Genomic DNA, 17,714 nt, shown 5'->3' on the forward strand with positions numbered 1-17,714 from the left:
AAAAAACAACAGAACAGATGCTTTTTATACGCAAACAGGCGTGCACTCCATGGAGACGCCATCTGTATTTCATCAGTGGGTGAAAATCATTTCTCACACTGATGAATGTGCCTCAGTAGCTTTAGAGGAGAGGACTTCTGAATGAGCCATTTCTTCATAAGTCATGGTGACACTTTATAATAAACATCACAATAAACTTATAGTTTATTAAACTTAAGTTAATAGTTATTTCAGTGTTAACAAACAATGAAATGAGTAATAAACAATTTAACAAGCACTTGTGAGGGTTTCTAAACATCAGTTGCAACTTTATAACGTAATGTTTATAGATGAACTACACAGTATTTACTAACCATAACTAAGTATAACAGACAGCAGTTAAGACATTAAAATAAACAATTGCTTAAATATGGGTTTTAAAGCATTTTATTGTTTGTTAACAGTGAATTATAAAGTTATGAGAAAGTGTTACCCAAATCCATTGCTTGAGCAAAAGCAGTAATACTATAAAGTATATATTACTCAATTACTTAATTAAAACTACTGGTATTGAAATGATACTTGAGAAAAAGCACAACGTATTCATCTTAAATGCTACTCAGAGTATTAGTTACTTTTGAACTGTTGTTTGATGCATTGTCAATAGTAGGCATTCAACCAAAGGGGTTTCTGTTTCTCCAAATCTTCTGTCTAAATTACTCCCAACCTCTGCTCTGTTCTGCTCAGTGGTTGTGATCACCTCTCCGAACCTGGGCCTGCTGCAGTTTGTGATCAGACAGTCTTATTGGCTTCATACCCAATAAAACGACTTAATAACAGTAATTTGAGTAGTTGCTTCCACCTAACGCTGTCACTTAAATGAAGAGGAGTTTAAGGTACAATATTACCGACCTCAAGTACCTCAAAATCTTACCTCAATATTATTCTTGAATTAATGTATGTAGTTATTTTCCACCACAGCTGTAAGTACGTCATACTTACAAGTCAGTGAATAGTCAGGAATGGCACAGAATGTTTATTCATATTATGTAATTTTCTCCTGTGTCATTTGGTTTTCAGTATACGTGTGTGGCCTCATCATTTGACTATGAAAATTAAATTGCTTTACTTTGGCAACTCCATACGAGAAAGTAATACTCAACATCTGTGTGTGTGTGTGTGTCCTGCGGCTGTGTGTGTCGTGTGCCGGGGGACTTTGTAGATGTTACCGATTGATAGGTCTGTTTTTAAGGGTGTTTTTTTCATGCACGCTAACTTTGCATACAATTTTGGCAATGTGTGTGCGTTTGTGTAGGTCTGTATGTGTGTTTATTGCAGTTTATAAGCATATCTGTATTTGCTTCTGATATGAACTATACAGTATGTCTTTGTTCACATAGATAGATAGATAGATAGATGGACCAAGTACATCAGGTATTTTGAAAAGGATTTCATATTTATTCATTCATCTTAAGAAAGATATTTGAACAGATCATGTATGCACAACCTAATTGCGTTATGAAGTCTACAGGATGATCTTGTATCTGCTGAATATCTGCAACACAGAATCACAAAAAAACAAAACAGAGAACCACAACTTTTATTTTAAGTTCTACTTATGAAGTAGATATTATGTGATAACCTTTTAGATTTACAGATGTTTTAATGCCAGCTGACTTTTCACACTTTGCCAATCCAGTGAGTTTGCTTACACCATCTCCAATATGGCTCTGTCCGATAGTGTTTCATCTTCTGGCCTTTAAAATACTCAGTATTCATTCGTTTCTACATAACATAGAATTAGGATCAGCACCAAGGAAAACCACAGTGTCGAATATCCATCGTGCCTGTCCAACTTCCATGCTTATATACACTCCCCATCCTACTCCCTACACTGAGTCTCCTTGTAGGCCTCTCAGTGTCTTCTCATCGAAGCGGTACGTGAGCTTCCTCTTCACCTTCTGGATCTCTCCTGTGCGGGAGTAGTTCCTCAGTGCCCGTGCCATCTTTTGGTAGGTCATGGTTTTGCGATTGCCCTTTCGCCGGCCCCACAACTGTGCCAGGCGCTCCTTGTTTTGGGAGGAGAACTGGAACGTGCCAGCGGAGGACTGGACCCACCAGATGCAGCTCCGCATCGATGGCGTCTGAAGCATCTCGAACAGGAACTGGAACAAGCGCTCCTTCCTCTTTCCTGCAAAGACGGAAGGGGATATAAATACAAATATGAAGTGATAATGACTCATTCATGTGTGTCCGTGTGAAAAAGCACATGGAAGTTTGGTGAAGATTTGTATTGTTGAGAGTTTTGCTGCACATGTGGAGATGTGTGCGTGTATACCTGAAAGTGGGGCGAGTGGCAGGGAGTCTCTGTCCGTCCTGCCCCCCCTGTCGGATGACGGTGATGGGGAATCTTGATACTGGGAGCTGCTAGACTGGGAGTCTGAGTCAGTGTATGCAGGCGGTTCGCATGAATATGTTGAATATGCAACATGGTCCTGAAAACATATGAATTATTCACAGATGTGACTCATAAATCCCAAATACAGTCAATCAAAAAAGTGTAAATTCTGCGTCAAAATCCCAAAATGTGTCAAACAGCGATGTGTTGTTGTATTCAGCTTTGAAAGAGGTAATGAAGCTTTAATTTACAAAGAGATTGACGTTCTTGAACTCACCCAATGGTTGTCATGGGGACTAGTCCAGGCTGGAGGCAGGGCTTGATCTTGATATTCCTCGTTTGGAGTGTGAGAGCCACAGTGCCATTGAAACGGGTGAGGACCTGACCAGCTATTCACTGTGGACACACAGGCAGAGGATGATAAATGATGTAGAAATACAAAAAAAATCATCCTATCATCATGTTTTTTTATCAGCATCACACTAACCTGTGATCCTGGTGGCCTGTTGCGAGTGTGCATGCGTCTGTTGCCCCATGGCGTTTGGAGGTGACGCTGGTGTGTGTGCAGGCTGGACCTCCAGCGAGTGCTCCTGCAGGTACTCCTCGATGACCTCCAGATCCACCTCGGGACAGGAGGAGGGGGCCACTCCGCTCCAGGCCCCCCGTTCTCCACTCAGCCTGATCTCGGTCACGTAAGCCATCTGACGGAGACAGAGCAGTGCGTTGAGAAACCACAACACACTCTGGTTTGTGTGTTTGTGTGATGCAGACGAGAGAGAAAAACACTTTGCATGACGGGTGACATTTATCTGGTGTAGCCTGAGGTGTAGTTATTATCAGACTGCACACCTGCTGTTATTTTTCATGGAAACCATCATTGTTCTGTTGAGCACTATTGTTCTGTGGTGCACCATACAGGGAAAATTTTGCTTTGAGATGCACTCAATCATCAATTTTAAATGAGCTGTGTATTGTCTATGAATCATCTGTGCTCTGCATAATATTTAAACATCAGTGATCATCTTGAAATATGATTCGTTTTTTTCCATCTAGATTTCCAAAGTCACACACAGTCATGACATTCACATGATATTTAAGCTGATCTGAGCTGTGTGTCGTGTTTGTGTCTTGAAAGTGAGTGAGGCGTTACCATGTGTGTTTTAGTTTGACTGGCAAATTTATGCAAGTGCATGTGCCCTCAGCAGCAATAGGTAACATTCAGGTAACAGTGATGTGTGGCTTATCTGCTATTCCTACAAATAAGCTTTCACCCTCAGCCAACACACATCAGTTACAATTAAAGGTACAGAAGGCGATCCTGGAGAAAAATAGTTGATTGTTGTCTTTCCCAGGTCGTCAAATACCGACGCTTTGGGTAAGTATTCGACCTGAAATTCTAACCCAAAGCGTCTGTACATGAATTTGACATTCTGAGAATAAGACTCAACCAGAGATTAAATGTAATTCAGTACATTTACTCCTGTACTGTACTAAAGCACAATTCTGAGGTACTTTTACTTTACTTGAGTATTTCCATTTTCTGCAACTTAATACTTGATAAAACTTAATACCACTCCACTACATTTCGAAGGCAAATTCTGTACTTTTACTCCACTACATTTACTTGATAACGTTTCTTTCTAGTCACTTTGCAAATTGGCTGCTGAATTAGAGTAAAATTAATTTATTTGATCAGCAATCAGACTAAAAAGCACTGACTTCGATAATTAAAGAAATGCTGAATATTCGATCCGACAATCAGCCAGGCCAATTATCAATTGACACCCACTATAAACATACATGTAAATATATGTAGCCTATAACTTACTTTTACTTGTAGTTTAAATACTCAGGTACATTTTGGGTACATTTAATATCAGTTACTTTAAGACTTTTACTCAAATAAACTGAAAGTGACTTTCACTTTTACCAAAGCAATATTTTAGCATGATATTGTTTCTTTTAGTCAAGTATGACTTTTGGGTACTTTTTACAACTCTGAACTCAACAGTCAACTATGTTTCTCCAGAATCCCCTTCTCTACCTTTACCATGATATTCTCTGGTCCTGTTGTAAGATTATAAACAGTTGTCTTTGCCATTCATGAGCTGACTTTAAAAAACAAACGAAACAACTCATTAAAATATAAAATAATCAACTCACCGTCTCCATTTCTTCCAACACACGAGAAGGACAATCTGGAAAATAGAGAGAACATACTTTAGACACCAGAATGCAACATGAACAGAGAAGTGAAAGAAGCTGTCACACAAACTTGATAGAGAGTGACAGAAAGTCATATGACAGCAAACAGACACATTCAGTCAATGAATGAATGATCACAACAAACAGAATATCTGTACCTTGTTAATTCAGAGGAGTACTCCTGTTTCTAGTTCAGTGAAGTAGTATCCTCAGGCACTAGAGGGTGGAGACATGTGAATGCTCACCTGAATGATGCTCCACCTGGATGTCACCTCTCTTATAAGTCTTTGCAGACTTTTGGCCAAGCCCCTTTTACAGTGGGAGTGGTTTCTAAAATAAAGGTTGTCTTTCTTGTCAGGTTTTTTTTTGCCTATTTCATATAACAGCTTTTTCAGCTTGGCAGGTTTAATTCCATGGAATCAAAACATGTGGTGTTATCTGTGGTTTCTTATCATTATATTTCCCAAAGCAGAGGTACCATGGAGGAAAATGATGTGGCTTTATATTTTTTGACTTTGCATCATGGTGGTATCAAACTTGATACACCTCTGCAGAGACAATGCGGTGATGATTGACTTGAGGGAGGATGGGGACGATAGAGCAATGTGTTTAAAGTTAAACTCTTAAACACATTTGCATACGTATAGTATTTGCATGCATCTCACGATCCCACTGTGACGTACAACTTATTTACCCTTACCTACTTTTTGTTTTAACTTCCGAGCTCATCACTTGTGGTGCTGATAACAAACCACATGTTTATGAGAGTAACCAGTTGACATACCTTTAGATTTTTTTCTTTTCTTTTCAGTTTTATGGTTGATTATTAGTATGCAACGTCTGACAAAATATGACTGAGTGAGATATGTTTGTATGTTTATGTTGACTGAACACTTCTCAATAAGAAAATGTTTCACAAGACAAAATAAGAACATAGAAGACGAAGACAGAGACAAAATAGTAATATATAGTGAAACAATAATAAACAGACAGAAAAAGTGGTTATAGTCTGTTGTTATCTATTGTTGTCGCATCAAGTTCGATTAGCACTCGTATCCAATGACACTCATCTGTACATATGTATCCATACCTACACACGTGTATACACAATGAGAACAATGCTTGTGAAAGAGACTTTTTGGCCTAAGGGGTAACAGTTTACTTTAACTCCCATATTCATCTATAACACCATATAAACATATAATATATTGTCTACAATACACGATTATGTAATTCATGAGCAGACATGAGGAGTTTAAGTTTCTGGAATTTACAGAATAAGAATATTTATAATTTCTCTCATCAACATATTATATATAATTAAAACTGCAGTATAGTATATGAACTATGAATGCTTCACAGGAGCAGATAAAGATGTTTCGACATGTTGAAATTTTAATCCACATGTGAGAATCACGTACGAACAGTGTAGTTCGTGTGTAGTGGAAATGTAATGCTTCCATGGAATTTAGGTTAAGGTTAAGATTAAGATTAAGATTGGCTTTATTTATCCCCCAACGGGGAAATTCACTTGTTACAACAGCTCGAGATGTAACAGTACAGGAAGTTACTTTGAAGAAGAAGTAAGTTTTAAAATATAATTTCTCAATTAACCACACTTTGAATTAAATTAAATTTCACACTACTACTACACTGTTGACAAAAAAATTATCTGTTTTAAACCATTTATGAAACATTTATATAGAGTTTATAATTGGTTAAATTATCGTTAAATCTCCTGCTTTGGCTGATGGTAAGATTTTTTTTTCAGTCGTTATATCGGCTTATTCATCATTAACTCTGCTTGGCACGCCATGGCCATATACCCATCTGACTCATAGATAATCTAAAATATTGCTTTGGGCAATGGCTTAGCTAACTGACTAGTTAGTGACTAAAAGTAATTTACAGCCTCCCTCCAAACTGTGTACACAACACAGACTGTAACTGTGCCTCTGAAAATCAGTTCTTTTTAATCAGCACACTAAGGCTGCTGTAGCATTGTTCTTATTGGGGAAGTAAACAGCCACAGCTATTGCATCACACCCCACATTACGAACACATGATGTCATTCATAGTTCACTTTTGTTATACGCAACATCGTTGTGTGCGAGTGAGCTTCTTCCTTTTTGTTGTTGTTACGTGTGTCATTATTCCAGACAGATATTCCGGTACACTACCAGCTCTGCAACAGCCATCTTTTTCGCAAGGTGTATGTCACTGAGGGATTTCCCCGATCCTGTCTAGGTCTGCGATGCACAGACTCTAATAGTGAAGCAGAAGAAAAAGTTTTTCAAATATTTCCTACAGATTAGAATGAACTGTGTTAACCCTGTGATTCACTTGGGACCTCTTTAAGCTGTTCCTCTGCAATGCATGCTGGGATGTGATTGGTGACAGGCATACAGTGAACCCTCCAGAAATAAACAAATAAGCAATGAGTTATGTTTAAAAATGCATTTGACACAGGTATTTATGGCTTGATAAGCAGTGTCACAATAAATCCAAATGTGGTGGCAGTAGTCTGAACTGATGATATATGACATGTATGTAATGGGAGGCAGGTATTTACGTCCCGAGTTTTATTCCCCGGCTATAATTTCAACAGTATCAGTAACTTTACAACTTGTCAAGTTTTAATGTAGAAATTCATCACACTGAAATATTACAACATGTCCCTGCATTGTAAATCTGTCAGAATACACAAGGAAACAATTCAGGATCATGAAAGGTCAATAGGTCAAACAGCATTAAGAATTCAGGAAAACAGGCTTTATATGGTTTTTGTACCACTTAGTATGTATTTCACAGCTGGAAAGATGGCCTTTGCATAAAACTGGGCTGGAGAAAGACATGGATACTTTTAAAATTGCTGCTACATGACTGAAGCAACCTGGGAAAAGGGGGCTGCTCAGAAGGTAGAAAATCTACAACAACCAGAATGCACTGCGCTGCACCGGACCATAAACACCCCCGCGAGTTGAGCAGGACTTAGTTTAGCTCGTGGAAACGAGCAAAAGCAAACAATATTGAATTACAGCTACAATACACTAAAATATGTTTTTGAACACATATTAAGGTGACAAATAGACTTGGAACGGGATCGTGGTTCATATTTTTTCAGCCTTAGTTTTCACAGCACAGAAACAAAATGGCGGTCACGTTAAAAAGGTCTGCACCAACAGAAGCTTCTTTCTCCCACAGAAGACACTGCTCCTGAAACGCCTCGTCAGTAGTCCTGCCTTTAATTCCGCGACTTTGTGACATCACACTTCGTCACCATGTCACACATTTGCATTATCTATATCTAGCGGCTAGTTTGGCACGTAAGAACTGATTTAGCACAGCTGCTCTATTGCTGTAGGCAGTGCTGGTTCAGACATGTGTGAGCTGACCAACCAGAGGAGACTGGGGGTGGCCTTAAAGAGACAGGAGTCAAAACGTGAGCATTTCAGACAGAGAAGGAATACAGTGCTGAGAAAACTGGTGTGGTTTTTTTTTACCAATTAAAACATGTAGACTTAATCTAGTAGTAACCCAAAATAAAATTATTAACAGAGAGGAATATGTTTCTGAGACCATTTTAGGCGAGAAATAGACTCTAGTAACAGAATTCAGGTTTGAAGTTTACCAGCCCTGCCTAGTTTTGACAGTTTGATTAGAGTTTGTTGCGACTCCCATTACTTGATCCAACTCTACTCTTTGTGCCTGTGGACGAATACAAACAAAATGTGGAACATCACCCAAACCTGTCAACCTGTAGTTAATACAACAGCCCCAGAATCCTCCAGATGATGCACTTTATGTCAGTTGGTGGATATTTGAGTGAGAAGTGGAGCTTCTCACTCAAAGTTTACCATTGTTCATTTGCCTAAACTACCAACAGTGGTACAAATGTACATACAAAGCTGGCTAAATATTGTGCATTTCTTTCTTTCCAGTTCTGGAGTGTAAAAATGTGTACAGGTACTTGTGCCTGTGCTCATTCATAGATAGTTAAGGGTAAAACTCTCAGAAAATTGATTGAAACAGTGCAGCAGCTGAGCAAATAGTGACAGTGATTTCCCTCAGTGAGACAGGCTGACCACCTGGAGTATTGCCCTCTTTATCAACATCTCACTCTGTCTCTCTCAGACACACACGGACGCAAGAACAGATACACACTCAGAGAGCTACACACACATTCATAAACTGAAGTGTTGCTGCTCTTCTTGTATGCACATATCACAGTTTTGGATTCTTTCACACAAGTGGTTTGTTTTTGTTTTATAGTGTGCTGTGGTTTTCTAAAGTGAAGTCAGATAAGGTTGGGGAAACCTGTTATGCAGGGTGGAGAAGCAGCTTCCTTGAAACATCAGGAGAGTTTCCCGTACTTGATGCTCATGATGTCATACAGCCTTTTTCATTAACCCTTGAGATGCTAACTGTATGTGTAAAACCTGTGTAGGCACATCCATACTGTAAGTAACAAATCCTACCGCAGAGTTGGCTTTAATCTTTATGATGTGGTAAGTCATCGGTTGGTGTATCTTATATTTGCTTACGCTGCAAAAGTTCTGAATATAATTCCCATCAAGGTAAATATAATCATCCTCCATCGCCCCCACGATACGCATCATAATTCTCTTTTATGAGCCAGCTGTCCTGACTCAGTGACGCAAACACCACAGGCACTGTGAAAGTTTTGTATGCAACTGACTAATAATTATCTACTATAAACTACACTCATCTTTAATGTTATTTTGAAATTCTCATGCATTCGTCTTGACCATATTATAGCTGATTAATATCAACACCAGCACCAGTACAAGACAATGTTACAGTGGTTATATTTTATATCTTTTACTTAAGTCTTTCTTTCAAACTAAACAACAATTGAACGATCTTCAAGTGCTGATTGAAAGGAGATGGATGGAAAACCGTTCAATGAGCATCATAGCATCGCACGGGAAAATGGGAGAAAACGATCGTGTCCATTTGGGTTTAATGTTTCAATTACTGCCATTTGGAGCTGGGGCCGATGAATACCCATGACTACTACAGAGTCATTGGCGCTGCCAATTGTACAAAACAAAAGCCAGACAAAAGCCAGATGTTAGGGGGTTTTAGTGGATTTTTTTTGTCCAGTGTGAAACAGGATATAAGTCAAGTCTCACAGCAGTCGAGTTCAATTCAAGTCTTAAAAAGTCCAAATTCAAGCAACTATCTGTCAACGGGACACTGAGATGAGCGGGCTGAAAGCAACTGCACAAATCTTCACCTGTATTGTCAATTTCTTTTGCAAAAAAACCCCAAAACACCAAAATAACGGGAGAGATGAGAAAAAGTATAAAAAAAATATGCACATAGTAGCTTTAAACCTGCAGCGCCCACTTCAGACAGGGAGAGTAACGACACAAATACTGTCGATATGCTTATGACGCCCTGTTTTCTTCAGCCTACTCCCTACGGTTGCCAAACCAATCACTGCTGGCAGAAGTGAAATGGGTCGCTACCAGTGCGCCAGCGCGGGAAAAATCGCCATGGATTCTCATCAAACTTTTGAGCAAGTAAGCAAATAAATGCACTTGATCCATAACAATGCATAGAGGGAATAAAACATAGATGCAGCAGTGATTGTAATGGAAGTCAGAGAAAACTCCATCTCCAGTAGTTACAGTAGCAGTAGTAGCATTTGTTGGGAGCAGTGGAGGTAGATTTTGAAGGAGCGGCAGTAGAAGATATTGGGTGTCAAAAACTTTACAAGCTCTACAAAAAGACTTGATAAACGTGTTCGGAAAAACCCTCAGCCTTCAGTGAAAGGGGTGACGGTTAGGATTCCTCTAACGCAGCTGGCACCTGGAGGACTCAGACGAGGTGATAAGACCAGAGAGACATTGGACCCTCGCAGTCAGAAATAGCGGAGTGAGGCAGGTGAAACCTGAGAACTGACGCTCTATCAGGGCATGGAGGTTCTCTGATTTCGGAATTGCCTTAAAAATGTTGTCTTTTCACTTTATGAAGAACAAGCGGGGGAGTCAGCGCTAAAAATAAGAGTTTGCATCTAAAAATAAACACAGCGTGATGAAGGGATTCACAGAGGGAGATTTTGAATCTGAGGCTGATTTCAAGGAATGTGCAGCCGTGTGGGCCCAAGAGACGTCAAAGATCACTTTCTTTCTATTATATGTGGAGTGACATAACAGCTGCGGTACATTACACATTAAATTACACATGTTTATTAATCTTTTGTCGGTAATCTTTTACAGTATTTTACGGGCTACAGGCAACGCAGATGTGATCACAGTCATTTTGGTGCACCTTTTGTCAATTTTAATCTCATTTTAACATTTCTTTTGTTGTTTGTGTGTGTGCATGTGTCAGAGAGAGTGAAAATGATTTGATCATCTGTCTGTATTACGTCTGAGTCACTTGTGATGTTTAACGGTCACAAATGGCAGGTGAATAGCACGCACACACATACACACACACACACACACACACACACACACACACACACACACACACACACATACACACACACACACACACACACACACACACACACACACACACAAACAATGGTGACCATCAGTGTGTCAAGTCGTGAAGCACTTAAGAAAGGTTTATACCGGCGTTATCAACATGGTCATCAGTGACTGATGAGTGAGGGGCCAAGTGTGTGTGCTTGTGTGTGTGTGTGTGTGTGTCCAGGTGTAGTGGGTTTACAGTTATAGCCAAACCCCTTAGATTAGTGAACGTACGCAAATCACCTGTACACATGAAGGTTACTGGGAATTCCCCTAACGCCTCGACAAAAAGGTGTGTGTGTTTGGGTGTGTGCGTGCATGTTTGTTTGTGAAGTGATAAAGCCATAATCCCATAATGAACCAACGCTGAGAAATATGTTAAACACACAGCAGCTAACATTGCACACGTTTGATTTAATAACATGTAATTTGGGGGCATGAGTTCACATTCCTTAGTACATGTGAGTGTGTTACTCCAGTTAATGTATATTGGAGTGATGGTTCGACCTCATTAATGATTTAGTGAGTAACAGTTTTTCTTTTAAATTCTGTTTGATGTTCACACCCATGGGCAGGGTCCAAGTGGCGGAGGCCAGGTGAGTCAGGTTAACAACCTGGCAGGTGAGAAGGCAGTTGGACATGCCGTGGTGAGCCGGCGAGCTGTCAGAGACGCTGGCAAGTATGCAAAACCTGAGGTTGACCCCCCCCCCCCCCCCAACATCACCAACCTCTATTACTCTCACACACTCCTGTCTCCTGTCTGTATTTACCTTTGTCTCTGTCTACTGTTGACTCAATGCAAAAAAATGCTAAATATTTATTTGTTTTTTATTTTTTTCATACCATTACTATATATCTATAATGCTTTTCCAAGTTGCACTTTCTTATTCTTAAAAACTTGCATTAGAGGTGTTATTGATAACATAGCGTTAGCTAGTAAACGCTAATGTTGCTAACGCTGGTTAACGTTAACATTAGTGCAATACCATGGATCAAACATTTAAAATCTGGGTACAGCGTTGGAGATGGTGCCCCGGTCATTCCTGTGAAGGCTGCTCAGTGGCACATGAAGCCAAAATAAGCTCAGCTTCCTGGATATTCTGCACTGTGGGGCCCACAGAGCGTGCTAACTTTCGTTTTAGTGCCCGGCTAACTTGAATAGAGATTTAAAGATTTAACCTTGCAGCTTTTCTAGACTTTCCAAAATGTATTGGACCAAAAGGCTCAAATCATGATGGTCAAGCAAGTCATTTGGGGCCCAAGTGCATCACGCAATGTTGTATTACATGTTTTGGCTACCACAAAAGTTGCCTTCATCACTGGGGCTTGGGCAGTGCAGTATGCTGGATGCATACTGTAGAAATCAGCCATTTTTAAGTCTTTTTCCACAAACTGCCAACTACAAGACTGTCGATGCTGACAAAACACAGATATCACATAATACCTACACCGCTACACCTTTAGCTCACAAACCTTGTTAGAAGCTGGAACCAACCATCTGAATTCTGACACAGAGATAAACTAAACAATCATTTTGAACCCGACACAATTTTAAAATGATTAATTTGCAATCATAATAGTGTTTTTAAGGAAAAGAGATGCTTTTATTCTGCACCTTTTCTAAAAGCTCTGTGGACATTTAATATCAGACTTTTACTCAAGTACTATTTGTATGGATGACTTTCACTTTTACCAAAGTAACTTTTAAAGACAATGTCTTTACTTATACTCAGGTATGACTTTTGGGTACTTTTTTAAAACACTGCTTGCAAAATGCACATCCATACATGTCATTTGCATATGGTTGCCAGCAGCAGTGCAGCAAGAGGTCCCAGTTCAGGAGGATAATATACATCACTCAAATGGGAATGCTGGAGATAAGGAGCGGGATTGGGAACTGGTGGGACTTTGCATTCCCACGGAATATTGTTTGTGTCCTCCAGTGGGCAGTCCTACAAGCTGTGGCTTCAATAAACACTCATAAAGCACACAGACACAGACAAACCCAGCGGCCTTATCGGAATAACACATAAACTCGAGTGCGAAGACTGTACATAAATCATCTGTTTTCACAGCGAGATAAGAGACAAAGAGAGCCAGAGCGAGAGAGTAAAAATTTTTTTCTGAGCTCAGAGGACAAAATAAAACATCTCCGTGAGATTTTCCATCTTGCTTCCAAAGAATACAATAAAGGGCCTGAGGGTCTTTGATGAGCTATTTTGAAACCAGTCCCTGCTGCACAGAGGAAAGCCCACACACGCCACACTCAGAGAAGCCATGAATATTTGTCTGTAAGCACAGCTTGACCAGATCATTTTGTATTCTCCTGCTGGAGGCCCACACCTCCACTCCACAGCTGTTGTCATGAAGGGAGGGTAGATGAAAACAATAGCTGTCTTTTTAATCAACCTCCCACATCTGAACTTGTCGCCTCATTAGCTACAAACTCGCACATAACATCTGTCTGTTGTCCTGCTTTACATGGTATATGAATCTTTCAGAGGGGTGATGGGGCTTGATCCTCTTCATGATGTTAACATTACAGAACAAAATGTTTTGCTGTCCTCTACCCTCTGCTGCAGTAAATGATACTGATACTGAAAACTGCTCATCACAGTTTACCAGAGCCCAAACTGACATATTCAAATTGCAAAGATTTACTATCATAAATGACAAAGAAAAAGCAGCAAATCCTCACATTTTAGAAGCTGGAACCAGAAAAAGTTTGACATTTTTGCTAGAAAAAATCACACAGGATGATCAAATCAGTTGGAAATTACTTTTCTTTCCATCAACGAATCAATTAACTGACATATCCTTGCAGCTCTACCTGATAACAAACTGGTATGGAACAAAAGATAAGAACTGTGCAGTTATACATGACTTTGGGACTCTACAGCCATGATAGCAGCTAAATTCTAGCATTAACAGTGTAATGATGACCATGATCACCATCTTATGCCTTGGCCACACTTTACAACTTTCAAAGTCGTCCGATCGCTGTCAATTTCACACTACACAACCATCCGCCTTGACATGTCATGGGAGCGACGTGGTCCAAGCAGTCTCATCTTTTGAACAGTTCACAGATGCTGACCGTCGCACAGCGGAGCGAGCGCCAATTTGCATCTGATTGGGGCTTTCTGTCAGCCATCACCAAACACTATTGGTGAGTAGAAATCCTGTAGTGTGAACTTAAATTTAGAGAGTTCGAATGCCATCCCTTGCTAATTAGCATTAAACCCAATAAGTAGCTCGTCTCACAGTCGACTGCATTTTTACTTGGTCCTGTCTTGGTTTCAGACAAAGAGGGCTCAGAATTTATTTCAAGACCAGAAAAGGCCACAACTGCAGTGATATCATCGTTGTTTGACACGTACTGTACTTAAAGATGGTTTCTAAGGGAAGACGAGTCACCCAGAAAAACTGGTGCTTACAAAAAATAGTAATGTGTGTAGGTGGATGATGATATGAAAAAGGAGGGTTGAATAAAGATGAAATTGACTTCAGCTGCTTGGTGTTTGTATTTCTTTGCTCATAGAAAACAAAGTGAGATTCCCACACATACAATTCACCTTTGCAATGCTTTTTCTCATGGTAAACTTATACATACACACATATAGTACACATGGCAATTAAAGAGGTGAATGAAGAGGACATTTCATGGGTGTTCTGTGGGTGTTTTTATATGAAAATAAATATTTTAGATCAATTTTAGGAGTGCTCGCACTGGTCTAGGTCTTGACTCAGTCTGAACCCTTCAATGTCTTGGTCTCAATACTCTCTTATCACTTGGTATCGGTTTAGGTGGTCTTGACTGCAACACTGACCAAAATACTGGCCAAATAAATAATTGACTTGATGATACCAGTGTCAGAGAATCACCTAAGTTATAACAACTCATCCTGAAAAGGACATACACGTTTCAATCGCAATCCATCCAACCAATCCATCCGTCTAACTGCTTCACAAAAAACACAAATCTGATCAGGGGTTCAGTCTGAACCAAAGTGCTGCACCAGCTGATCGACAGTGCCATCCCCAAAGTTGCACCACAAGCCTAAAAGTTAAATAGCACAAAGATATGGAGGAATCTCACTGAAATGTCATTGTATTATGCAAAGGCATCAATCTAAACTATCCCAGAATCAGTAACTCTGTCACGAATGTTAACAATCAAAGAACATTAGGACCATCACAACCATTAGGCCTACAATTTGAAATGTAATGTGCTAACCCTGAGGATATCAGTTCTCTCAAGTCAAGTGTTTGCAATTAATGTCAAGTTTAGTTGCATTTACTCGTCTGCGTCTTCAGTCTACAAGGTCGCATCTTGAAGCTGGCACTGGATCCACATCTGTGGTGTATGATGGTCTCAGGAGAAAAAACTCCAAACACAAATTAAATCTTGGTAAACATTCATCAGAAAGGGAAGGAGAAATTCCAAACAGGATGTCGTGGGAAAATACTGCATATGTGACGTTCTTTGAGTTACTGACATTCTTTACATCTCCTGTCAGGCCTTGAATGATATATGGGACACACTACCTTGGTTCAATGCACTTCACTATTGTATTTGATAAATGCTAAATCTATGGAAACTACATCCAGCTGGGTTTTTTTTTCCTGGTGTGATTTCTGCACCTCTAGGGGTGTCCAGTGGAGTCAGCATGCATGTGCTGCACTTTATGGTTAGCTCTGACAGCTCTAGAAAGAGCTTGCGATATTATGGCAGGGGGAAGGCTTCCTCTTTCCACAGAAGGGCGCGTCATCGTCTGAGGATATTTACCACTTCTACTTTGCTGAAATCTTTGTGTTGTGGAGGGCTGTGAGTTCCTGTGGTTTGGGTCTTTGTCCTAAAAGTGCAGAATCAGCGCTAGAAGAGTAGTGCTTATAAAAATATTAAACACTCTCTGGCTTTTTTTATTCTTTTACAACACTTTAGTGCAGTGAATTGAATTGGGATTCAGGATTTATGTTAGCATTACTCATTGGGATGAAATAATCCTTATTGTTGGAGACTACTTTCATTGGCTAAAAAAACAAAAGCTTTTTAACTTCACATGTTTTAGTTGCAAAGTTGCACTTCAATACAACTGACATCACAGTCTGGCACCAAAGTTGAAGTTGAAGTTTGTCAAAACAACAACACGTGCTGCAGTCTGATAGGCTGGAGCTAGGAAGGGGCTCTCCGGCTTTACACGGGACCGTATCAACTTCTGTCTGAGATGCTTCCGAAGGAAAGACCGTGGTCACAGTGCGCATTAAAATGCCTCCTCAGCAGAAAGAGATTCAAGGCCAGGGGGAAATCACCGATGCAATAACCACAGACTACAGAAAAAAGAGAGAGAAAGCACATTCTTTGTGAGGATGGTATGGACTCGGATGTGTTGCAAAAGACATTTGTTGATTTTGTTGCTTTTTATCTTTAAAAAAAAAAAAAATCTACTTTCTGTGTTTATTGTTAAGCAGCAAAACATCAAGGTAATACAGTATGAAGGCAGTAGTTCTGATTCTGATTTTGGAAAAAAAAAAACGCATCCTGTTAATCAAAGAGGTGACCGCAAACATGATCATACTCCTTTGTTGTCTCACCCTTCATGGTTGTAAAAATCAGTTAGTTTTGCTTTGTCTACAGCTCTGTTTTTCAATCCTGTTTTTGGGAGGATCAAAAACATACTGATGTTTTTCGATGTGTCGCAGCTCCACAAAAAATTGATTCAGAAGATAAGCTCGTCACCGAGCTCTGCTGGAGCCTGATAATGACCCAATCATTTGAATCAGGTGTGTCGGAGCAGGGAAAATCTAAAAGATGCAGGGCAGTGGCCCCCAAAGAACCTAAAATAGAAGAAAGGGTCATTGCGTCACTGAACCGCGCTTTGGTGCCAGACTGTGATGTCAGTTGTATTGAAGTCAATGGGAGATGCATGGAGAAACACACTCAAACCCAACATGCTGTATGTCTTATGAAAGAACACACTTTACTGTACTGTACATAGCTGAATATATATATATATATATATATATATATATATATATATATATATATATATATATATATATATATATGAGATGGCAGAAAACTTTTGTTTAATTGCACTTGAATTCCCTGATTTTATTACATTTTCAAAATTGTATTTCTTTTAGATTTGTTAGCATTGCACCTATATATTGTATGGTATTGTATTTTCTAAAGCACCTGAAGCGCTCTTGTCTTGAAAGGTACCATAGAAATAAAGTTGATCATTATTGTATTTGTTATTTCTTCGCAAACACTCATAAAGAGTGCATGAACCATTGAATCAGACTGAAACACTAGAGGGTTGTCTCCCTCAGCTGGCTGTTCAGTTCCTGGCCTGCTGCAGGGATGCTGTTCCGTCTTTTAGCTGAAGATGGCGCCATTTCATCAGTTTATTCAAAAGTCAACTCCGAGGCCCATAAAGAGCACTTACACAATAAAACAGTACGATTTAAATGGATTATTGTTATCATGCGCTCAGTGATGATAAGTTTGAGACGTCCCAGGTGCCTAATTTTTGTTTTTATAGCTGTAATCTTTCAACTGCTGCTGTGTATTTTTCAGACGGCTGGAATTCTCTGAGGTTCGTGTGAAACCTACAATA

The 17,714-nt window shown here is 39.6% G+C and overlaps 1 protein-coding gene across 4 annotated transcripts in view; it reads right to left on the bottom strand.

Annotated features, from left to right (window-relative positions):
* Positions 1 to 1,546: 1,546 nt before the first annotated feature.
* Positions 1,547 to 17,714, bottom strand: part of LOC311265076 (uncharacterized protein) — a 60,963-nt gene continuing 44,795 nt past the window's right edge. For 3 of the 4 annotated variants that reach the window (XM_084366402.1, XM_084366401.1, XM_084366399.1), the window contains 5 exons: positions 4,541 to 4,575; positions 2,865 to 3,078; positions 2,655 to 2,773; positions 2,318 to 2,474; positions 1,547 to 2,170 (listed from right to left, as the gene is read on the bottom strand). In XM_084366402.1, the coding sequence (XP_084222528.1) occupies positions 1,869 to 2,170; positions 2,318 to 2,474; positions 2,655 to 2,773; positions 2,865 to 3,078; positions 4,541 to 4,549 (801 nt within the window). In that variant the 5' untranslated portion in view covers positions 4,550 to 4,575 and the 3' untranslated portion in view covers positions 1,547 to 1,868. Of the gene's footprint in view, positions 2,171 to 2,317; positions 2,475 to 2,654; positions 2,774 to 2,864; positions 3,079 to 4,540; positions 4,576 to 4,740; positions 4,822 to 17,714 lie in introns of those variants that run through there. The other variant, XM_084366400.1, reaches the window with a different exon arrangement.

The sequence above is a fragment of the Pagrus pagrus genome (genome assembly GCF_965226575.1).
Source record: "Pagrus pagrus genome assembly, chromosome: 11".
Taxonomy (NCBI): domain Eukaryota; kingdom Metazoa; phylum Chordata; class Actinopteri; order Spariformes; family Sparidae; genus Pagrus; species Pagrus pagrus.